Genomic DNA, 25,681 nt, shown 5'->3' with positions numbered 1-25,681 from the left:
AGTTTGTCCTATCGTACGGGCTATATGAAAACTTGACCTACATGCCTCATGTGTACAGGTTCCGAGAGATGCGTATCGTATTCAACGAAAGCGACGTAACGAAAGGAATTCTCTAAAATATTTCAAATGAATCGTCAGTCTGGTTTTTACGTATACAGCTTTCAGTGGGTGACAACGAAGACTATGTGATTCAGTGTTTAAAAGCGAGGTCGACGGTTATATGGCTGCCTTAGTGTCGGTAGGCAATCGCTGAACGTGTGCACATCCACAAGCGTCGTACATCACATTAATGCTGCTTTACATTTATATTTACATAATATATATGTTGCCATCGAAAAGATTTTTAATACTTGCTATTTTGACTTGTTTGCGTTTTCCTGTGTTTCTAAAGAGAGACCGATAAGTTAAGCAGTTAAAACCGTCGGTGTACAAGAAAGTAATGAAGGCTGATAGCAGAGTTTCGATAATTCTCTATCGGCATTACCGGTAGAGGATTATCGAAATGCATGTTGTCTATGGCGTCAAATAAATATATATATACATGTGTGTGTATGGGAAGGCCATGCACATAACTTACAGTGCGCTACGGGACGAGGGCGTGCAGTTAATTTGGTACATCTCTAAGTTTTCATCTTTGGGAATTTGAACGATGAGAGAGCGGCAGTTTTGGAGTAAACGCGCAAGATATACCTCACGCCTTCACGCGTCCATAGTACACTTGGGAAATTAGTCGCACAACGAAAAACCCTTCGCTGAAGACTTTTGAAGGTTCAGTTATCGCAGCAAAAGACTTCTACATCTTTATGAAGATAAATGGATAAACGGTAGCATAGGAGAGAAACATCGGTTCAGTTGATGACCCCGAGCTGAATGTAGAAGTTTTAGACATTGCAATCGCTAATTGTGACGTGAAACGACGGAACTTTTCGGCAATTAAATTTTTAAAGAAAATACGTTATTTATCAGGAAACACTGAGCGTTACTTTGCAACATATAGTATAGCGATGCTGGGAAATCAGGAATTGAAATGCAGTGCGATACTCGATAGCATATCTGACATTGGGAACAAGAAGTTTTGCCAACTACGTGATTGGCCACCTATCCTTAGCGGGTGTAGGGCAAGTTAAAGTTACCAGATTGCTATATATGACTTCCATATCGTGAAGAGATAGAACCAAAGCATGTTAAAAAAAAAGCGCCTCTGGACAATAGGTTGTTCTGGAGATGGATCTATGGCTATAAGACAGAGGCAGAAAAATACTGATGATGTCGACTGCTTACAGGTAGAACACGTACGGCTATATTTGGAGTGTTGGCGTTAATTAGTGGCTTCCATAAGGTTCATATTAACGTGACATTTTTTCAAAGGAATGAGCCCGAATAAAAGAACAGGCAACAGAAGGCTAAAGTAGTCATACATCTTTTAACAAGATAATAATAAATAATAGTAAATAAGGTTCGTTTATGACGAGTGATCGCGATTGAGGGACTCGTCATTCTTCAGGTTGAGATTCCTTTCGATGCCTTAGGTTGTCTGTACAACCCTAAGTGTAGACTTTACCTGATGTATGGACTTCGTAAATCTAATGTGCATCGAAGCAGGGAAGTTCCTATTTTTCTTCTGGTACAGACGGGTGTCGATACGTTGTTCTTAACCGTGGTTGCAAAATGTCAAGCTGCACGTAATTTACGAATGACCTGTCCGACTTCATACCTATATTAATTCTTTCTATTTAGCTGATCAAGGCTATATTTGGTCTTGAGTCGGATCGAGCATTATGGTGTGAGCGGAGATGCTAACGACGTAACCTGCGAAGCTATCGGCCTTGTAGTAAGAGATTTACTCGGCCAATACAGTTACGAAACACGTACAAGCTCAGGAGAACAGGATTTCAGTATGGCGATCATGCTTGATTTTGACATAAAAACATCTCAAAAATTGACCCCCTCGCCACCCCTAGCTAATGACCCTTTGAAAAATTCGGTCAAGAAGCCTATTCCAAATAGAGCCAAAAATCGTATTTCCGTGTCTTAAGTTGCTACCACGACGACACAATACGTTGTGTCGGTCGAGAAAAGTGTTGTATTTCTAATGTACCTTATTTGGTTTAAAATTTTTACAAGTAGAGTTTGTCAAAGTTAATTTTCCATCAGTGAAGTATTTTCCCCGTAACGATCGAAGCTTCTAGTTGGCTTATACAAAAGGATCTACTGGATAATTGTATACATTGATAAACGTTCAGCGCAACAGTTGCATTTATTCATTGCCCGACATATTGCGCTACTCTAGTACGAGTATACGTCGAGTGTCGAACGCGCTTTCTCCTGGTCGACGGAGAGGGTCCCAGCATTACTGAGAAAGGGTATGAGACCGGTCGCTTGAGAGCGAGGGAAATCAGCCCCATCACGTCCTCTGGGCTTCTGCCTGGCTAGACAATCGGAGGCATGGGGGATCCAACGTTGTCCATGCGATCAACATGACGAATGCGTTATGAATGACGTATGTGAAGTAGCACGAAGAGTTTTCGTGCAAGGTGCTAGTGCCCGTGTTGTGCGCTAAAGGAAATCACGGCCCGAATCTGTCCGTAAATAAGTTGTTACATGAGAGAAACTATAAATGGCAAAACTATGTATTCTTATTGCATGTGAATGAATATATTAGAGATTAGCGAAGGTGATAAAAAGTTTTGCCGAAATCGTAATCTGGTGCGCTAGTGAAGCGGGTGTGCGGCGGTAGTTGAGGGGTTACGCTATGATATAAGAAAAATGGTTATGGGATACTGAAGTGACGAAAGCATCAATTAGAACTTTGATAAACTTGTTGTTTCGTGCTATTGTTGCCAAGCTGACTGATGTGCTCTTATTTGTGCTCTTCAAAACCGAAAAAAAAAAACAAGCCTGAACGGTTGTGTGCTCACGAAAGCTCTTATCTCCAAGATTGTAGTTTACGAAGACATCTATTGTAAGTTGTCAATATACCTATTATTAAACTAGTTCAAGTTCAATGCGTGACCTTAATCGCTTTCTATCCTAGTATATAAGCTATCTCTCTCTATAGTATGGCAGGTGTATATATGCCATACTGCTAGAATACTTGTTTGCAACATTAGCTGAGTAATAGTTTGCCTATAGTTTATGTTATCGACGTGAAGACTTATAGAAGAACTAAGAGATAGAAACAGCTAATAGATTAGTTCTTTCTATCTATTAGTTCTCTACGTACGGAAGCGTAGCCGTTCGTTCGGATTAAGCAAAATCAGCACTTTCATAAGAGAACTGTTAAATTGTCTCTATTCAGTTAACACGAGTCAGCTAAAGAAAGGCGGTCATGTTTTAAGCAATGCAGTAATGTTGAGGAGTACTCTAAATGAGGTATTCAGTACCTGTTTATGACTTCGTTATGGCCAAAGGAGTTTGCATAGAACTTCTAGTCAATTTATTAGATAATGAAGGTCTTTATGCCTCCACAATAAAACTAATAATAAATAGATCGCTAAGGCTAAGGAATAACAGGCAATGCGTATTATACAAGCATATAGTCACACATCATTAGATGTCTCGCATCTTATAGTTCGTATAATAAAGCGGTCAAAAGGTGTAAATAAGGTTAAAAGGCACTGTATTAGGCGCACAGGGGGGGACATTTCTTAAACTGATTCTAAAAATCACAACGCCTTAAAGATCGCGGATTTTGAAATCTTTTTTTTTTTCAACTAAATATAGACCAGTCTACTTGTAAGGGCTAAAATGTAAAAGTATGACAGCTTCATTTATATAGTGGCACATGCATATATATTATTTGGTACTCATGATGTAAACCTTTTTCGTAATTTTTATTGGTCGTGCCAATTTTTTTACGTCGATGTGACATATAATTAATTCATCACGGATTTTGTCGCCAGACATTTCAGCGGTTATGAGAGGGGTCACCCGATTAAACATCAATTTTGTATTAGAAATGTAACCATTCCTTTTTTTGTATCGTTTGAGTATTTTGCTACGTACGCCTTTCTATGTCTACGAAACCTTATATGCGTCCTACTATATAACTGAGTTCAGAATGTATCTATTGTACGGTAAAATCCAAGTGTATTCGGGAATGTATTATAGAGCACCGATCAGACATTTGCGAACTTTCCCACCATCGGATTGGAAAGGAAACTTGAAGCAGCTGCACATATGACTTTGAAGTAATATCAAACATATCTCGAACCATGGCCCAAGCTGATAAAGGGGTCCAGGGTTTAGTGGGTGAGAGTCCCACAGTACCGGACAAAGCACAATTCAGTGATGTCCGGTCTGCATAATGCATTTGCCTTAACCTCCAAAAAAAAAAGCTGCACATATGACAAATATTTTACGCGACTTCTCTCGTCACTCAGTGACTGCATAAACACGATTGATGACACTGGGAGACGACTTAAATTAGCTTATATGTGACGAATGTTAAACGCAAACGTCCGCCTAGACAGGTTCGTAAGCTTTCTTCGTAAGGAATTATATGACATGACTACAGTATCGTGTAATTTTCATACTCTGTTTACTGTTTTTCGGTACGGAGAACACACGTGGAGAGTGCGTGGCTACGAAGCCAAGCAGGCGCATTTGACGGATCTTTGACGGAAGCAATGCCCTAAATGCCTTAAGCTATGGGGTACTTATTTGATCTGGAGGTCGTTTAAGGGAAATCCTTGAACGCCTGGCTGGAACTTTCCTGAAGCTTGAACTTAAAAAAAGCGAATTGTATTTACAAACGCACATTCTCCATGATTGTGACCGAATCAAAGGAGAATGAGTTGTTTCAAAATTTATGGTTGGCACTGCCGGTATTAGATATCGCTGCAGAAGGCTGGCCCGTCCCCGCACGAACCATACCTCATTTGTCCAAAATTTATCAGGTTAGTACATTACCATTGCAGCATCAGAGAAACTACTGTAGTTGAATTGTGATTTAGATGAATCTTAACCCAAGCAATACTTTTCGTCTACCTATTCCTACCATGTTTGGCGAAAAAGAAACTTTGAAAAAGTCGCTGGTGTATAGTTAAGGTCAGATCTTAGAGATTCGATGCTAGATGAATTGGAATATGAACAAGATCTGTAAAATGATAAAACAAATTTATATAACGTCAGTCTATAGACTAAAGTCCAGGTTAGGAAAACCTCGAAGCTAGACTAACTGACCGATAGCGATAGGCCAATTTCGTGTCAATCTGAGCTCCGTTGAATTAACCGACGAATTTATCGTTCGGATACTTTACGTCGTCATACAGCGATCAGGGATGATTTGAACTCGCTTTAATAAATAGTGCTGCGGCGTGAGCTTTATCGGGAATCATATACAACTTCCTTTAGCTCGTTTGAAAGAGTCACGTGCTGAGACCTAAGATCCCACTACTTAAGTATTCGTCCGACATTGTAGAACTACTTACTAAGCGTTGGACCTCGTGCCTTTGGGCCTTCACTTAGCGGTGGAAAAAATAATTTTGGCGTGTTTGTGGGACGTCAAGATGATCGCAGATGTGTTATTGGGTCTCTTTGTTTTGTATGGAAGCGTTAAACTTTACAGGTGGACTGTACACCAGTGGACAGTTTGTGCTTTTATATATTGCTTTTAAAAACAGCCACTAGCTTATCGGAGAAATAAAGATAAACGTAACGATGTTACTCATATTGGAAACCAACAATTATGCCCGTCATACTTTCCGTTATATAAAAAAAATTAAATAAAGGATCAGTTGTAGCTTCGTGTTGCTTTCCTTTGTATTTTAAATGAAGTGTCCATTTAAATAGCAATATTATTTTACGATCAGCTGCATCAATTACAGATATGATAACTTTACATCGGTATTAAGTAGCTCGTAATAAAAATGCATACTTAGGTAGCTAATAACGTAATAAGCAAAATACGTTGCATTCCTAGTAGGCATAGATAAAAAAAGAACAGGTTTTAAGTCTTCACCCTAGGGCTTCAAAAAGAGCCCCTGAAAGGTCGCTAGTAAGAAAGCTGTACGACTCTCGAACGCAAAACAAGAAACCGATTTTTAGCTATAATTGCAGTTATTAAAGAAAGTTAATGAAAAGTTAAAAAAAATTATACCAGAATGGCCAAAGAAAACCATTCCTTGTTCATAGTTAAGTGGCATAAATTATCAATAAAACTTTCGTCCCTTCTTCCGGTGTGTGCGAGTAGTTTTCTCATTACTGCAAAAATATACCTGGCTTAATTTAGTCAACAGCAGTGAATTCCACATAAATATGAAAGTGGTAGTAGGGCAAATATTATTGCCATCTACGAAATTGTTTATAGCGGCATTTCCAGTAAAAACATGCGCGAATTCAACTTGCCAACAAATTATATGCGCAATAGCAAAAGTTGAGCCTTAGGTAGGACCGACAGTCAATGTTTAACATCAGACCGATTTGCTCTTAAATGCCTTAGGTATTCTTCGAGATAATTCAAAAAAGATTTCCACTTTTTGCCAACACTTTGCCCTCGCCTATACCATTGCCCCCTTTGCCTTTGCGATAGCATAACGTGTTTATCTGCTAAAATCAGGGACAAGAGTGGGTTTTTAGCTAAATATACGGGCATAACCACACTCAAGCTGGCAGTCAGATACCTGAAGTAATGCCTACCGGCCTTAGCACAGGACGTAGATCACCGAAAATATCTTGTTGTATCATTTCCCCCAAGGATCTAATCTGTCGGCTGGAGATTCCGGGAGTGTTGCTCTTTACAGCAATATAAGTATACGAATATCTATAATCACTCCCTCGAAGATGTGAGTTAATTGTAACTGCGCGGCGCGATTTTTTGTTTTTCAATTGTTGCTAACACTATTCTTTTCAGTAGGCCCAGGGAAAAGCAGTCCTATAACAACTTTTTTTTGCTTATATATTCCATGAACACGAAGAGATAGAATAGAGAAAGGAAGAGGGCAAATAAAACGTTAAGGACGCTTAAAAACTGCAGTAAAAAAATGGCTGAATCCTCCTTCAACCCAGTGCATCTCGTCCGTCGTTTTCGAACATCACGGCAAATTCGAGTTCTACGAGCTCTACTTCTACGTAAAGAGAAACACAAAATAGACGTCATGAATATTTAGCGCTCGACGATTTTTATACTGTCGTGATTTCATTTTTTACGTTGGACGAAAGATATGAAACATTTTAATTAACACGTATATTACTTTCTTTCGTGCGGATGCAACGCAGTTACAAATACAATAGCGGGCTCAGCTATAATATTTACGCACGTCCGAATCTCATTGATAAGATCAAAGCGTTACTATAGATGTTCCGGCTGAGATCTCTGACTGAAGCAGTGATTCTAACGTCTCATGGTTAAAGCTTAACGGAATCATCTGAAATGTCATCTTTCAATGTTCCCGAGCTCATTTGTGTTTTGTTCGATCTCATAGACAAAGTGATTCGACTGTTTAAGGTTCACGGACCGCGAATGTGTGGTCAAAGTTCGCAACTTGCAAGCAGTCCCACGAATCTCCATTTTTTTTTTTTTAAGACAATGACACCAGCGTCGTCGAAATGTGGTTATTAACGAAAATACCAGTACATCTTAACAAATGAATACTTGTGAGAGTCAACATTTCGAGCAACGACAAGACCGGTCAGACGAGATAGTCAACTGTCTATCTGTAGCATATCATTTATAGATGCGGGGGCCGATCATAAGAAGTGGCTGATGCTATATGGTATTGCCTACGTCATGACATTTTCATTGTTTAGGGGCTTTTGTTCCAAGCTATGACGCCATTGTGACTCGCTTTAGAAAACTTGCTAACCGCTATTCATGACATTGTAAATTTATCACACTCAAACAATTATTTAGGTAACGTTAAAAAAAACAACAAAATGAGCATGCTAATGAAAAGTTTAGTTGAAGTTAACTTTTGAATAAATGCATACTGACATCAGAATTTTGATTTAGCTAAATGGTACTGGTTGACAAGCTTTATTTCGAACTTAAGATATTGACCTCAAATACAGTTACAAGCCATGCTAAGTTAGAACCGCTATTCAAATCTTACACGGCTCAGATAAAGCGTTCAAAATTTAAGAAGACACTTGTGTAAATATTTATTTCACTCTTCTTTTCTGCATGTAGTACCATCTGTCGAAATATCAAAGAGGCTATTTTAAAAAGGCGTAAAGTCGGTATATTCTTCAGTTCAAGATATACTTGGTTTTTTTCCACTAAGTCACGCTAGATTCTACTCGCGGCAGTTATTAACATATCGCTGCCACGAAACGATTAGGTAATACGCGGTTTGGCTTGAATTTTATTTGCGACGAAAGATGCGCCTTGTCCATTTCAGGCTTGCCCAGGGTTTACTAAAAGAAAGGATTTACAGTACATCTCGAAGTCTAAAAAGCTACGCTAAGGCAAGGAATAGGAATCTCTCGTTGAGATCCGCCATAAAGTCAAAGGTACGCACGCTTCCGTGCCGACAGTACGTATATGCTCCGTTTTTCGTAAAAATAAGATATGTGCCCGAGTGGTCATCATTTTTTCGGAGTCAGGACAGTTCTCCTAATCTACTTCTACTTCAGGATCCTCGTGGTTAGTCTAATTGGCTTCCGTTGATGATACCAAGGCACATAGGAGAAGCTCAAATAATGGTTGAAGGCTCGCCTTTCTTGTCGAGATTAAATGTACATGTGTTTTGGAATCGCGCTTATCTGGGGAACGCGCGTTGTTTTTCAGCCAGCTCCGGTACCTATGGATACTTGGAGAGCAGGCTGCAGAGTCAACGAGTACGTACAATCTTAACAATCCAAGAAGGTTCAATTGTTTTCTTTGTATGTTAGCTCAGTAATTGTCATCATTAAAGGGATGTAACTAGGCTCAGACATGACTGTCTTGACAGTGATGGAAATCGTCCTTTATCAGGACCTTGATGATTTAAACACCTGACAATGATAGTAATAAAAAGCAAGCTTAAAGTATCGGTATTTTAGTTGCATGAAATAATACTACAGCAAAATGAGAACCCATAACAAATAGGAGTACTTAGCCTTTTTTAGGCCCACCTTTGTTGCCCATTTTAGATCAGCTTGTGCTGCGAAGGTTTGCGTCCTCGTCAACTTGCTCCGTGCAAATAAGTTCCCCGTCAACGAAAATCTGGAAGCTATTAATAGAATGTGTAAATTGATTCAAGTTCAACCAGAGAGTCAACATTGCCCTTGATTACTCCGCTGCTCTTTTTGATCTCACTGTCGTTGTTATCATTGAATAACTCAGTTTGGCAGCATTCACTTCCGCTAGATAAATAGATAGATAAAGAGATATTTGACAAAATGAGACCCCTTGATTCATCTTCCGTCCCGTATAATGACAGCCATTATTGCCTGTGCAGTTGCGCTGTACCCCCGTATGCATGCGTGTCCTAGAGGGTGCGCCCGCCTCCTTACATGATATCGTCTCTTTGTTGTAACCCTATCTTTCCAGTTATCTCAGCCGTTTTTTTGTATTTTGTCACCCAATGCCCGTCAGCCAGTGTCCGTCTTGCGTTGAGCGGGACGCAATACTCAGTCAGTCAACAAGCCCATGATAGCTAAAAATGAGTTTAAGCATCACTGTTATCGCCTTTAGCACCCGTTGCTGGGAAAGCGCTTCTATTTTGCATCTTCATCTTTGACGTGAGTACGCTCGGTCAGCTGCCGTTTAGTCTGCGCATGAGCCAGTTAGCCAGCATGTAACCTCTCGTGCCCTTGCATCCGCCCGTATTCACACAGGCACACATAGAAACTTTTACTACCCGACAATCATCTAGTCGCTCTACCTAGGCTTGCTGCTCAGAAGCCAGGTAAGTTTCTTTATCCGTGTGTATCTTTCCCTATGCAGTACCGATGATGACGGTGTCATTGTCGTTGCAGGGTGTTACCCGCAATTTGGGGGTCGGGAAAAAGGGAACGAACCTACTAACCGAAACTTCCTTGGTATCTCGGCGCGAATCTCTATGCGCGCGTCCGACGCAAAGTACATTTGTGGATCCGTTCGAGTCAGTCTATATGAGTCTGTCTGGGCTGCATTTTGTGGAAACGCAAACGCAAACGCCAGAGGGGAAACCGACGGCAGCACCGACTGCGACGGCAGTAAGGCACTGACAACTGCTAGTGGCTCGGAACGCCACTGCGATTGTATCGATTCTCGCTCAACAAGCAGCTCGGGGATAAGTTAACCCCAATCTAGTGCCCGTAATTCCTCCCAAGCCCCCATGAACTCCCGCAAACTTTTTCCATAACTCTATGCTCCCCGCCTCGTTCAGGACACCGCGCCTACAGCCTGCAAATTCATATCTACGTTTCCCTTTGTCGCCAGCCACTCGTCAAACGTCGTCTGTTGGGGCACGACCACTTCTATTACAACTACAGTTAACAGTTGACCCATGTTCTTCATTCTCCCCCCTTGCTTTCTCTCTGTCTATCTATATAGCACATCATCTGCGCGCTCAGCGCTTATAAGCGTCCTCGCTGACAGACTTCCACTTGGATACATAAATAGACAGACACGACCACAGCCACAGTGATGTGTCTACACTGCCAAATACATTAATGAGTTGCTTACTAATACAGGAGCCTACCAGTCAGCAAGTGAGGATGGTACCAAAAAACTATCGATCCTCCAAACGATCCCGCAGCATCCGACATCTAGTTGCTTCATCAAGAACCGCAACAACGACGCCATCACCTCTATTTTCGTCGGCTAATCTTTCGCGCAAAGAAATACTTTCGCTACAACTGGCGCTGCTTTCCCGACTGCTTCGTTCACTGCCGTAGCGACTGTTGTCGGTTTTCCAGCCGCTGGAGTGCGCTTACCTTAGCGCCGAGCAGTCGGTCTAGCTTGAATAGCGGTTCTGTCAGACGTGGCAGGAAGCGGCCTCTGCTCTCGTAGGTGCCGCGCGCTTTCGATATCGCCCACTTTTTGTGTGTAGCAGTAGTTGTTGATCGTACGTAAACGTAACTCTGTTGAACGTGCGTTGTGAGGCGATAGTGAATGTCTCGGTGGACGGGGGCGGAAGCGAATGTACTTTGCGATCTCAAGCAGCGAAGTGTCAAATAATGTTTACGGTGGTAGCTTAAACCAGTCGCGGGCCTCTGGGCTTGATATTATTACTACTGCTGCTGCTGCTGCTCCCGGTACTAACGCTCGGCTACCATCCGTTTTCGAGGAATATCAATCTTTTTACCAACTGTGGTAGTTCTGCGCTCGAACAGGCAAAAGTGCACGGAGAAACAATGTGGAACTGCTGAAACACTACGGCGGGCGTGTATTATAGAGTAGCGTGGAAAATGGCTGAGAAACCAACATGATTGATCTGGAGACCAAATCCGTTTCTATTGTATGAGACAATGCGGGGTGAACGAGATAAGCAGCTGGGCCTCTTAGTGTCCATACTTCTCTCTACCTATCGCGACTGGATCGGCCAATTGCCGCCAGTCATCGTCGTGTCGAATACGATACTTCGGTCACCGTACCTTTGTAAAATCCTTCGTATGCAATGAATTCGGCCTGTCTTGGATGATGAACGACGATCTCAAACCGTCACCCGTCGTCGCATGCAGATTATGCGGAGAGAACTAATGAGCCTGCATCGTTTTGCCAACAACGTACATGTACATGCAGGCGATGGTGTATACACCAAGTTCATTTTTCGCATGGCGTGCGCACACCTGCTGTTGCAGGCGGACGGAAGACCGCTAGTAAAACGACCTGCCCTTCCATGTCATTTAATGACGTTCAACAAAGTGGAATATTCAAAAGTTCTTTTTTTTTTTTACCAAAATAGTCGAAAACGTTACTAAAACGTTCAAGTTTCGACCCTGGTAAACGCATTCGGAAGACCATCTCCCTTTGTTGCATATTTATTACAGTGATTCGTTCAAACACTATAAACGACAGTTATAGTTAGTCGTCTATATAAACTTGCATATTACCGAATGATAATTTGGAAATATCTCGATCCTTAAAGCGTTTTTATCAATGTTATCGTGTAGGTAGAGGATCCGCGAATTCGGTCAAAGTTCATTTTTAAAATTCAGACTGTTATACAGAAACGGGGAGGGGTGCCTTATTGTTGAAGTACAGTTGAACGAATGCAAAATGACATGTTACAGGTTATTTTGCATTGGCTATGGATATAACTGATAGATATGTGAAAATCTTTTTACGTGCAAGAAAATTAAGTTAGGAACGATTATTACTGTATACCGATTGTTTTAAATTAAAAGCCAAAGTCTATAATTGTTTATTGTGTCGTGTTTCGATGCCGTTGTCTAATAATAATACGATCGTTTTAAGAATTCACATCTATCCCCTAGAAGACAGCTGCTTCTCTCCGAACACCATCGTAAACCCAGCATAGAATTGGCATTGGTTTTTATTTGTTTTAAGGCGTACGTTTTAATTTTTCATTTTTCCACATATACGTACGACTTACTGCTTAATACATAGGCATTTGGTCTCTGGTCCGCATCACGCATTTGCCCTCAATCCCCAAAAAAGGGAAAGGTTTCCGTAACCGTAGGGCTTTTGATATTAAAAGCCAAATTGGCTAATCAGTGCTGCAACGTCGCAACCGTACACTAATATATTCATCCTGATGATCAATTGAGCGATTACCAATTTAAGTCACTGCGACTCAAACGCTTCGTAACGCTGGTCATTCGGACAGGTTTCTTTTCGGTTCTGCGCCCAGGTGAAATGTGTGCGATTTTCCATAGAAATATTAGGTAATTGTCGATGCAAAAGCGGTCTTCGGTGTTTCTTCATGAAGAGATAGACACCTAAATGTACACGCCAACGTGACAAACTATTCGTAGCTAACGGCAGCTAAACTCTCTGTTGACAAAACGGTGGTTTTGGGCGAAAAAGAAACAAAGTTATTTCAATGACGTTTGCCATGCTTAATCCGACGGTGTCGCGGAAAAGCATAATTGAATTATCTTATCAGTAGGATTTTTTTCTCTTGATATCTTTGTCTACCCAGCGCAGTTAGAAAGTATACCAGCCATTGTCCAGTGACCTGTCGTTTTCGCGCTTTTCCCACTTTATGAGATTCTCTCAATAGAAACGACATAAACTAAGGGTCGAAAAATCGCTTTTGTTTCACGCGGAACACTTATTGGTTCGAGATACAAAATTCGTTCGCCCCATGAGGTTCCTAATTAAATCACCCGAAGCCAGCCGGCTAATAATCACGAACGATAGGGAAACTCAACAAATTAAAAATGAAAAAAATCTTTTGCGTAGCCTAGGGTCAAAAACGGGTAAAGTATTAGCCTGTCACAAAACACACTGCCGACCTATAAAATTTAATAACCTTTAAGCTGGTTAGGCTAGAATAAAAATTGTTGTACCTATTAGAGGTACTCTGTTCTATTTGCTACGCACTTGTTTTACCGCTTAGCAGTTGTTTCTAAACAGCCATATGTTTAGATATTACTTTTATTTTTATGACTCGTTGAAGGAAGTCGGTAATGAGATATGTTTGTCAACCAGTTGCTCTTCTCAGAATGGAAAGTCCCGCAATCGCAGGGATAGAGGCTGGGAGAATAGGCGGGGTAAGCCAACGTCAGATATTCCTTTGTTCAAACCAGAAAGCTATTAGGTCTGGCATTGTTAACTAGTAACTAGACTGCATTCGCGTCAGTGGCCTATGAATTTCTTAAAGACCTCGAGATAGCTGGTTGCATTCCTTATTTCATTTTAGGCGAGCGTCCCTTAGCAGCAAATGCCCCCTGATGTCCACTGCAACTACTGCCATCATCTCACGTCCGAATTTTCTTGACAATACCACGAACCTTGATTTCTTTCTGGGGTAACCCACTTTGTCGCTCGGTCGTTCTTCGACTAGCGGTAAAGGTTGAACGATGCCTTGTCCATGATCATTGTGCGCTCTAGGCAAGCTCTTTGTTGGGTAAAGATCTGCGAATTGCATGTGGAATAATTTGTGAAAAGCTTCATCGACTTCAGTAATGCATTCTTATCCTTCGGGTTCTAGCATCGGTAATTTTCAACACTGTAGTTTCTTCTTTTGAAACGCTTGCACTGACTACGTACCGTGCTTTAGCTTAAGGTCTCGTTGCCTAATATATTTAGCAATTTCTTCAAATTAATTCTGACGAAGCATTAATTTTCAAGATAGAAAATCTGTTCATTTTTGATTCCGGGAGAAGATCACCCGGTTTGCCTAAAAGTTTCTAGAAGTTTGGAGCATTTACGATCGCCTGCTAAAAGCTCATCGTTCAAAAATTGAATTTATTTTTAACGGCCTAACCTATGAACCTCCTTACAATTGCATTAAAATTCATTCCAGAATAGGCATCGAATTATGGGTCAGGACTTAGACTTACGATCGAAAGGCTATATAGCTTACATTTATGTTACTTTAGGGATCGTTGCTGACGGCACCACGCAAGTATTCAAAGAAAAATATACACTAGTGTTTACATTATAATGCACGAACGAGCTAACGCTGGCTGCTCTCCCCTGCAAGATGCACGTATGATATACGTTTTATGTGCCATTGGAGCATTTAAGTACATTGATGAGCTTAGCGTAGTGGCTACTGGTAAAGTTAAAGTAGGTTTAACTTTTATATTCGTTTTTGGATGGGATTAATTTTGATTTGTACACTATTAGTACGTACATTTCACCGAGCAGATCAATGGTATAGGTCATCAATTCATACTTGAATGCCTTTGAAAGAGTTCCGTTTGGAGAGCCCGAAAATGTAACGGCCATTGTCGATTATACCACGTTGGAAAGCTGTTTTTCTGGTATGTTTTGCTGTGCTTGACTGAGGGATTGACAAGCAGTACCTATATTCATCATAATCTAAGCTTAAAAAAACCCATTCAAGCATTTTGGTCTTACGAATGGGGGTATACAACAGGTAAGCGATGTTTGGTGTTTTCTTTAAGCTGGTCATGTAAATGGTTCGTTCATTGCTACAATAGTCACTGTAACTCTTTAGAAAAAGACTTGCAAAGAAGTAAGAAATTTTCTACATAACGAAAACGTAGGTTGAATATGGATCAGAGTTAAACTGCCTGATTCACGCCGTTGCCTTCCAGTTGCAAGCTCATCCCAACACTAGTAACATAATTTGTCCTAGCGTGGCAGGTATACATTTGCTGAATTATTTGACTAGATGTATCTGGTTTCCCTTCTATCTAGATTGTATCTGGTGGCCTGATTTTCGTCCGACATCCAAATGTGCCTGTCATCTCAGGCCGCTACCATGATGTCGAGCTGACGCGTTGTTTTTGCTAGATGAAGTAAGCAAATCGCTCGATCGACATGGCTATACGTTATAGTACAGAGACATGTTTTAAGCTGTTGCTTCTCTCACAAAAATATCGCCCCTGGTCTCTAGCTACTGAAAAATTTCCCGTTCTACAGTCACCAAAAAGTCTACCACATCAGTGATATAAGGTGACAAAGAATAATTCGAATAGGGTGCCGACTAAATGAAAGCGTCCGACTAAATGAAAACGTAGCTTTTAGTTATCATCGTAAGAAGCGGTCATGAAATTTTTAATTGGTTTATCTATCCGCTTATAGTAGATCAAACAATAATATTTACATATACAATTTCACGTTTAGCATTGCCATTAAGATTGACTGAGACTGGATTCATCATATGTTACATTTACTACTAGTGTAAATCGTGATTCTGAAGGCAAACCTTAAATCTAGTTTCCATACTGCCACGTCATCTGCGCGTATCTATAACGGGGCTCTCATGGCCGTATACGAGCACCGTCATAATCATACGCATTAAGTGCTCTTTTTAAAAGTTCGGTAGTAGGAAAAAACATTGTACTCCGAAGTATCACATCAATGAGACAGGTGCTATAAAGACAACTTGGCAGACAAATGCGGAACGATCCTTTTCTGATACCCTCTTCTGTCGGAGCGTTTTTCGTGGATTTCCGTAATTGCTCCTTAGTGTTTCACGTGCTTTCATGATTCTTTTTGCATCGATGGGGACCGTTTGTACGTTTGTATAATTTGTTTCCCAAACGTCATCATCAATAGGCGGCAAACATGTTCGTCTATAAGATTGATACTTCTATATAAAGTTGAATTTGGCCTTAGTGAAGACTACTATAATAACCCCCGTTTAAGCGAACTAACCATATGTAATATGTAGGTTTATATTGAAAAAAAAAGGGACAGATGATAAGCGCAAGCGTTTAAGTGCCTCGAAGTTGAACTAGTAGCTCAAATGTGTAATAATAGTACGACAATTTGTAAATAAAGGCAAACACTTATTGCACAGGAGCGACGGTTACTGTGTGGTCAAGTAGAATGCTTTTTCATATTTTTAATTTATGTACAAATTTAACATCGACCTTTGATTTTTATGTACCCTGTAGTATTTAACCCGCATAACCAAAGGTGCTATGTATTATAGTGTAATTAATCTGATATATATATATATATATAATGACCTCAGATTTTATACAGACTTGTTTTTCTCTGGTGTCGTCTTTTTCCACCCAAACATTTCTCATCCCACAATTGAAGCATTCTTCTGTACCCTTTCTGTATTTCAGGTGGTTCGAAATTCAGAACGAATAGTCATTCAATGAAGCATCGCAAAGAGTCAGCTATATTGTAAAATATCGCTATCATCAATCGTCGACCAGCGAAAAGCTCTGCGATGGTAAAACCATCAACGAGGAGGAATCATAGCTAGCCAATAATTGTAGTCTGCGTTCTAAGGGAAATATTCAGTCGCGGCGTCTCTTTCATTCCACCTGAACGCCCTCTTGTGTGCAGCGTCTAGATGTGCTTGCGCACAACAGACAAGCAAGTCGTCTGCAGCGTCAGAACAAACTAATGGAACTGCCTCTTTCGGAGTAGTCCACCATAGAAATGATTGTTACATTTAACGAATAACAACCCTCGTCTACCCACCACTATCGTCGTAGGAGGAAATACAGAGATTTACGCTCACAAAGGATTTTACTAGCATCGTACACAAACTGTATAAGTACCGCTCCCACTGCAGCAGAACCTAAAAGAACCGTTGCTGACATAGCCTTTGGTCTGGCTTTGAACCCACTAGCTCGATTTTCAACAGCAACAGCTCGAGTCCACCGCGCGCACGTCAAGGGGACAGGCGTAACCCCCTTTGTGACATTGGTTCTTGCCTCCACCTAAAGCGAAGGACTACTTTGCGAACCATCGGTAGAGGGCAAGCTGCACCAGGTGCCTGTAACAAAGTTGCTGCTGTTACAACTACCGTTAGTCTTGGTGCCGCCATTGAAACGAACCACAACGTGTCGCGAAAGCTTCAAGACGAGTCTGAGACATCGTGGCAGGTGAACGAATCACTCGAGTTCACCCTCATCGGAAACCCTAGGGGTCGTAGTGCTGCCTGTATGGGTATGGGTTCGATGGAGTGGGATGCGAAACACGCTACCTGCTATACAAAATGGCACACAAGCGACCAGGACAATGTCGATTTACAACTATCACCATCGCCGACCACATTGACGCACGTTGTTCGGCCCAGAAGACGCAGAACTTTTACAAGCCGCGATTACTGGCCCGCCAGTTATCGAGGCATGATGGTCAAAGTAAGATTTCCGATCTTTCTATTGTTTTTTACTAGACTCACACAGTAATAGAAATATATGTATCAGTTCAATTTAGGATGCCATATAGTCACAACTGTAGGACCAACGTGGGAAAGCTATTGGATGGTCTGCTCCTCGTAAAAAAAATTGAATGAAATACTACAATATTATTTTTTTATTTAATCATATTGTCGTGTAATAAATATCGTTTAGTTCCAGCGACTCCCAGCTTTTTTAGCGAGGGTTTACTCATCCAATATGCTATATTATGCAGACGTTCAAGCCAACAAGAAAGGTCTTTGAGGGAAACTTCTATGAAAAAAAACACAACTTTATTAAATCGACTTCTTATTAACTAAACCATGAGTCTCAGACCTGCGATGACAATTCCCAAAGTATTTTGCAGCGCTGTATGGGCAGGTTTATACCTGCCCATACAGCGCTTGAAACGTGAATCTGATTTCGAACTGTTTTAAGCAAGTGCTCGCTACAATGCATTATGAAAGCAGGATACAAACAATTATAAACATTTCCTTACTAATAACGGTATTAGGCATCAAATTGTTATAACCGTATGCATGTAGAAAGCAGACGCAATCGTCTGAAGAACATCGACCCCGCTTGCTATAGCACCCATGCACGTGTGAACTGTGAAGGTACAAGCCAAAAGTCAATCTTCGTTCTCGATTGATTAGTGGAAGGGTCAACGGTGCGGTTGAGGGAAACATGGTTAACGGCTCACTGGCCACCATTGCTTTGGTAAATGGCAGACCATCAATGAAAGGTGAGATATGGGTTCAGCGGTCATCGGTGATCAGTTAGTAGCGATGCAGATTAAACGCTTACTTCACTAGCTTATGGAATATGACGTTCGTCACCTTACCCCACTACTATTACATTGCAGAGTTACCCGTAAAAGACAAGGTTGCTTGCAAGTGTTTTTTTGTTTTTGTTGGATATTTTTAGAGTATGTTCACATAAAGACATTGGGATTTTTGAGAATTATTTCCAAGAAATTTAGCAAACACGTAAATAATTAGATCAAATAGATCTATAAGCTCGTAACCGAGGCTATTCTATATATAACTAGGTTAGTTTAAATATAAACCTGGCCTGTTTTTCGCAATGGTCAAAAAGTAACCGGGCATCGAGCACCATCGGCCATAGACCAGTCCTGTGTGAGCGATAGCACTTCATTGCTGTTTGTTCAAGGGACAAAATGTTTTATGAAGAATCGATTAGTTCTCTTAAGCTGTTTGAAGGACTGCTGAAAGCTTTTTGAGCTGAAGCTCGTTGCGAACGTTTAGCCTTTTTCAGTGCTCCTCACATAAACAAAGCATCAAAAGGCGGAACACTCGACGCTTCACCTTTAGTGCATTACGTAAGACCATGCAGTACAGGATGAGCGCTAGTCCCAGATTGCAGTTCTTGCAATCGACTCCTGTTAGTTTGCTTGGGTCAGTATAATACAGCCAGCTACATATACATCCAGAGAGTGCCTAGTAAGAAACAGGTTCAACTTGAGTCGAACTTACGTGCAGTTGAGGTAATCAGAAGTTTCTAAGGATCAAAGCTGCGACCCTGCATGCGTATTGTTATCGACACATAAGAGTAAAGTAACGGGTAGAAGTTTTGAAAACTGATTTTTTATGACGAGCAAATTCGGTATATTAATGGATCGATCAATCTAGATAACGCTGCAGATGAGGTGATGCTAAACGGGACTTAGTCGAATATTACCATGTAATACATCGATATTAAAGATTGAAGCTTTAATGAGGGCTTAATTGATTAGCCCTTGACGGAGCAATTTTTGAATTTAGGCTATTAGCTGAAACATATATTGGAAAGGTTGAATAAAAATATATCATGCTTCACTATAATATGATACAATCAATAATATACACGTAAAAGATATTTCTGGGTTTAGTGAAGCTTATTCAATAAATTAAAATTAATTAGAATCATAAAACAAAACAGTCCTTCGACAACTTCTAATGTCGCCTGCCTGTATAAAACTACTGTCTTGACATACTCCCAATTAAACCCGCAATGCTCGATTCTTCCGATTAAAAATACAACTACGCTCATCGACAAATAACCGAACAAAAGCGTTTCAATTTAAAAAGTTCCTCGAAAAATAAATTACTTCCTTCTGAATCTTACCATCATTTGATTTTAAGGTAACTTTTTTTTGCTTTTCTGAATAGCCTTTTCAGCAGGGGTAGTACCTTCTCCTCACATGCCTCACCAATGAGGCATAGACGATATTCTTCACTGTGTAGATGCGCCCGGGTCTGCACTATATGTCACCGAGGGAACCTCGACGACTGGGTGAAGAGTCACAGGAAATAGGCCGAAATTAACTTCTGCAGGCGGTACTGAGTACCATAAACTTCCCATACTACTGTTTCCAATGTGGCCGTTGTTGCGTGAGCAATATTCTATATAAACAGCAAAATATATAAGGAAACGAATATACGTAAAGTTTACTAGTACGTGTAATAGGTCAACAGCACTGAATTCGGGTTTGTTCTATGAATTATATAATATCCCTAATGCATATGCGATTTCATTATAATAGTATAATGCATTAACCAAGACTCATCCCCTGAAAAATGCACCCCTCATACCCCTTGTATGCTTCATAAGCCTCCACCATTCCGGGCTTAAACGATTCATGCTTTTAAGATATAGTTACTCAAAACACGACAGAATTTCGACTACGAGTCTGACCTTTCGTAAAAAAGTAGCAGCGTGGACTTCGGCCATTTTTCTTCTGCACTCCGTTTGCCTCTCAAATGTGTTAGCGAGTGCACTGGGCCGTCGTGAATTGTTAGTTTCTCTTTGACGTAACTCTTCTAATTCCAATTTGCTTTTTGCTTCTTCGTCCGTCGACCACGCTTTTGGGCCATCACCATTTTTGTTACGTTTCGTTCTTAGCCGTATTACGTCCTACCCATCCCTGGGACAGATGCTCCCGCTAAGTCTGTGGCTCTTGATTTTTATGTCTGTGCGTACTTACGGTGGCTATATGGGACAGGATAGAATCTAAGATGTAGAGGGTAAGCTGAGAGGCAAATTTTTTGATAACATACATCGTGGAGCCTGTGGTATGTGCTTCAAAAGTCACGCACTCGTTAAGCAGGCCTTTGGTAGGGGTTGTTGACAACAGCGACTTGGCAAGCAGTTTAAAACGATCTGTTCCTAGCTGATTTAGTTAAGGGCAAAGCACAGACGAAATCTGTTGGGGTGGAACGTTGAAACTTGAGCTGTGGTCACTTTCAGCCCGATTTTACTCGGTCCGTTTTCTGTTAGTGTCCACCGGCCTCGCCTTCGCATCGAGAAGACCCCATAAAAACCGACAAAGCCCACAAGCCCCTTAATCCTTCTCACCTCTTTAAAAGTCTCCATAACAGGCGACCAGGTTCTAGCCAGTACCACGTCTTCTACTACTACTACTTTGTGTGCCTGTGTGTGGTTCTTCAGTGCTCCATTGTCTATCTGTCGGGGTTTTTACGAGAAGCAATGTGTTGCCTGTTAGCCTAGGAAAGAAGAAGCTGTTTATGAGACTGATTTGTATAAGCTAAGCAGTTTTAGTGAAAAGAAGAAGCTCTGCGTCGATAGCATTGAAAAAGCGTATGTAAGTTTGGGAGCTGGAGGCAGAAGAGGAAGAAAAATCGTATCGATAAGTGAGCGAAGGAGGCGTAAGTACAGGATCTGGGAAGTGGGGTCCACCGCAGGAAAGGGGAGCAATGGGGTACATATTTGGAGCCAGTTAAACAGACAGAACAGAGATATATTCTGCCGCTTTTTATGTCTGTGTGCGTCTATGGCTTTTGTGTGAATTATAAGCAGGTGTCTTTTCCGTAGTAGAATTTATTGAGCTGGACTATTGTCGATTAAATAGGGAAGGCACTGTTGGGCATTCCTCGCTGGCATCTGTATGCTACCCTCAATAGCTTTAGAAACGGACAGCTAATTAAATCGCCCGACGTACCTATGATAAACGGCAACAAATAAAAAAAAAAGGAGAAAACAATTGAATATCTTTAGATTTTGGTAGCGAGTTAAGTAACGAACTGATTCTGTTTGATCCCGATTTGTTTAGAGCTTCAGGCTCATTACTATTAATACTACGCCATACAAATTGTGTATGGGCTTTTAAGTGTTTATTTTTGCCCTAAAAAAAGCACGATATTTGTATCAAAGTGGTTGACTGGCTCCCTAGCAGTTAAATGAACAGCAACAGCCACTGGAAAACCTCTCCCGCTTCCAGAGAGATATGGTAATTCAGCAATTGCATATATTTCTATTAGTTATGTATTTTAGCGTATTTATCTATGCGCTATTGATAATGAGCGATGTGCATTTAAACAGTAAACATTCTCAAAAAATTTAGCTGTTGAGCTAAATCTCGGCCGCTTTGTCGTCGTCATCATCAAGGCTGGTCTTTTTTTTGCTCAGGACTGATACATTTTACTAAAAATAATAACAAAAAACGAAAAGCTAGCGCTGACTTTCTACTTAACGGGGAGGCTCCGCAGTGTCGCAATCGACGAACGAACGCGCACTCGATATGATCCTTCGCAGACTTTGCGTACACATGTCTGTTGCATGGACTTCTGCTTTCACCAATAGTGGCACGGGGCTCCAAGCCTTTAGGGGGTGACCTCCGCTCACTGCAAACAACCTTCGTCGATTCGTCAGGTTTTGAACACCAAGATTATGCAAGCTAGGATACATCACAGGAGTATCCCTAGATCCCTGGTCGTCCTCAAGAGCAAACCGCGCTGAACTGCCTCATTCAACGCTTGTTGAAACACATACAGTATATAGTAGTATTATCGATGTATCGTACGATTCTGCGTACTTTGGTTGACTATGCTCTAATCTAAATATGTAAGTGAATCCTAACTATTCTTGTAGTCCTGTTAAGTGAGGCATCTATTTTTTCGACTCCTCCTCTAGTCATATTAAAACGTAGTAATATTTTAATATATAATTCGATTGAAATACCCCAATTATGGCTTGTGTACCGCGTGCTTCCAACAGTATTTGCTCCTCATATAAAAACATTATTATCCATACAGACCTACGACGCAAGAATATCGGCAAGAATGATGCTAGCTCATGCGTCATAGATGTAAAACAAATCTATATCAATGGTAATGGTTAACAACTGTAACAGAACAAAATACTCAGCTGTCTCTTTCTCTAGAGAAAAGTCACATACGAAGGTGTGGAATAACGTTTTACGAGTCACTTTTTACCAGCACAATTACAAATCCGGCAAGGTAAATAAAAAAGTCTTCAGCTAGGCTTAGCCCGCGACCTTAAAATCGCTAACGGCATTTCTAAAGTGTCGAAGATTATGTAGGCTTAACACAGCAATGCGATTTCCTATGGAAGACTATCAGGCACTCGTTGTCCGCGTTGATACACAATTCTCATCAGGAAATGGTAAGAAATACCCTTTTTGTACTAAGCCTTACCCGAGTTAATGTCAATTTAAATTTGACTAATAATTTAGACTTCAATGAAATGCACCCCAGTAATTAATTCCTTATTATCTTATTTTTTGTAGGTATAGGTTTAACACAAAAAGTGACGTAAGCGTAGCATATTCTAAGTTCCACCAACAACAAACAACCTTAACCTAGGGTTCAAATGTTCTTCTTTGTTCCATTTAAGAACGCTTTCTTACACTATCGTAGCGGGTAAAAGATGCTGGTCAGATCATGCTGCAAAATTTAGAACCGTTTCATTGATTCAATCAAAATTGAAAGTTGTATGTCACGCTTGACTGACAGTGTATATTAAATCTCGAGAAAACAATTTCGATCCGCGAATCGATGGTTTGAAATATAGAGTTTCATAGTTCACCAGCCGGATAGTAGAGAAAATCTCTTGGGCTCAAACCGAATAATAAACGGGATAAGAACGGCCAAAGGTTGTATTTGCCGACGCACAGATCACTTTGTTTCTTTTTTTTTGGGAGGGAGGAGCTGAAAGCCCAAATTTACCGTGATATTTGTATCCGTTCTGCCGTATTCACAGTGACAATTGTCCTTTGTACGTCCTGATCCGTCTCCACTAGGCCGATTTACCTTGAGCCCCTTTTGGCTTGATCGAATATCGATCAGCACACTATGCAGTAGCGCTGTGAGACGAATGCGGCCTGGTTGAACCTCAATTTGTATGTGCGGGTGTGAAATGACTTCCATAAGTTGTTCAATCTTCATCTGGATGCGGTTCTCGTGGTGTGCTTTAAAGGTTAACCGTACGTAGTCATGTAAGTTCAGGTGCTACATTACGACGTATGCGTTATGTATAGTTAAGGGTTGCAAGTAGGTGAAATCTTCTTAATCAAAAGGCGTGAATCAAACAGTGCATGTCTTTCACGAAAAACACGAAATCCATTTAGATGACGAGTAGTAAGTACTACGGGCCGCGTGCACTCTGATGGGACGACTCTAATCATTGACGTTGAACGATAACAACTTATCTAGTTCCAAAGACGACAGAAAAGTACTGTTAATCTGTATTAAGTTAGCCTATTCCGATGCCAAATAGATCGTTACGGCGGCTAGCTGAGAATGACTGGACAATGAAAAATAAATGGATTACCGTAATAATTTATTTATTGTTACTTTGTCTTACGTATTTGACTACTGCTTCTATGGTAGATTCCAGCCGCAGTTACTTAGCATTTGTTTGCCTGAGTGCTTTTTCGTTCCCACCCAGATAGTTCAGTGAATGTCGACGATCTGCCATAGCATAGAATTAAATTCCTTGTTACATCGTGTAGTAAACATAATTCGGGCGCACAAAGGCGTTGGAGGAAAGCTGTTCTATTAGATCTATATTATGACGATCGAATCTTTCATTTTGTCAACATCCGTAAATCAATCGACAATTAGCCGGCTGAGGCAGTAAAAAGAGGAATCATTTTAAACATTACCAATACCAGTTATGCCGAGATAACTTTAGTAAAACACTAACGAAAGTACAGTTGACGTTACTGCAAATGACTAAATGTGTAGGCAATCGTCGCTTCTATTCCGGGGCTCTTTATTAACACCTTTAAATAAAAAGCCGATCTAATATTGTCGCGTGTTTCTCGTCATTGTCGTCAACCAAGGCAGATCTTCGTAGCTTTATTGCACGGTTTCGTATCCTCCATACTCCTGCCTCCTATCAGTCGGCTGCCAAGCCAAAGGAAAAACTGATTCAGCAGAGTCAGCACAGACGTGCTGAATCTCGGTGTCATTGATTCGGTGCGAAAAAGAAACCTCTTCGCGTAAAAGCGATTGTGGGCTTGCTGTGTCTGTTAGAGCCCATTTCGATATATCGTTTCCTATTCAGCGTTTCTTCACTAGACTTAGGCCCCTGACTGGGCGTTTTTATTGACGTTATCATGGAAAACCCAAAGGACCAACTGAATTGAGCGGGAGACAATTTTAGACGCGGCGAAATCAAAAGTTTCAGCATTTACGTCCCAGTGTATTGTTTAATCTATTGACTTGCTTGGAGAACAGAGGTCGAGCACAGAAGGAAAAGCTACTGTTTTTCGAGATTTACAATGACGCGTATGTGCTTATATATCTGCCCATCTGCCCATACCGTCAGCGTCATATCGTATTAGTCTATACGGAAGCGTCCCGGTGGAGGCCCCGCATCCCATACATTCGCTCGTCGGAAGCAGCAAATGGCTGATAATTACCAAATAGAGGGGGAGGGTACCCTCATACGCGCCAACGTAAATACGGATTAAGTTGATGTGAGGTCAAAGGAAGAGCACGACCCGGCCGCACAGATCGCTGGGTGCGGGGCTCTCGATTCCACGCAAAATGATTACGAAAATTAAGACCAGAGTGAAAGTAATTTAGGAATAGGTATTTGCAATGGAGCCACAAGGGCATTTGTAGCTTTCAAGTTATCGAAAGGTATTGCCCTTGACATATATTGATTCGGTCTAGAGGTCAGATACTTGTGGAAACGTGGGTGAGAGTCTATTGCAGAACTACCAGATAACAACGACTGGCACATAAACTGCTGT

The 25,681-nt window shown here is 41.0% G+C and overlaps 1 protein-coding gene across 6 annotated transcripts in view; it reads left to right on the top strand.

Moving 5' to 3' along the window:
* Window positions 1-25,681, top strand: part of LOC111251449 (aminopeptidase NAALADL1-like) — a 52,184-nt gene that overhangs the window by 6,153 nt on the left and 20,350 nt on the right. For 2 of the 6 annotated variants that reach the window (XM_086990045.1, XM_086990046.1), the window contains exon 2: window positions 16,591-17,619. In XM_086990045.1, coding sequence (XP_086846171.1) covers window positions 17,422-17,619 — 198 coding nt within the window. In that variant the 5' untranslated portion in view covers window positions 16,591-17,421. Of the gene's footprint in view, window positions 1-2,377; window positions 2,963-8,339; window positions 8,452-8,520; window positions 8,779-9,472; window positions 9,831-16,590; window positions 17,620-25,681 lie in introns of those variants that run through there. The other 4 variants (XM_086990048.1, XM_086990047.1, XM_022808025.2 and 1 more) reach the window with 4 other exon arrangements.

Source organism: Varroa destructor, unplaced genomic scaffold, assembly GCF_002443255.2.
Source record: "Varroa destructor unplaced genomic scaffold, Vdes_3.0 BEIS01000005.1, whole genome shotgun sequence".
Taxonomy (NCBI): Eukaryota; Metazoa; Arthropoda; class Arachnida; order Mesostigmata; family Varroidae; genus Varroa; species Varroa destructor.
Note: the sequence above shows the minus strand (reverse complement) of the source record. Positions and strands in the feature narration are given on the sequence as shown.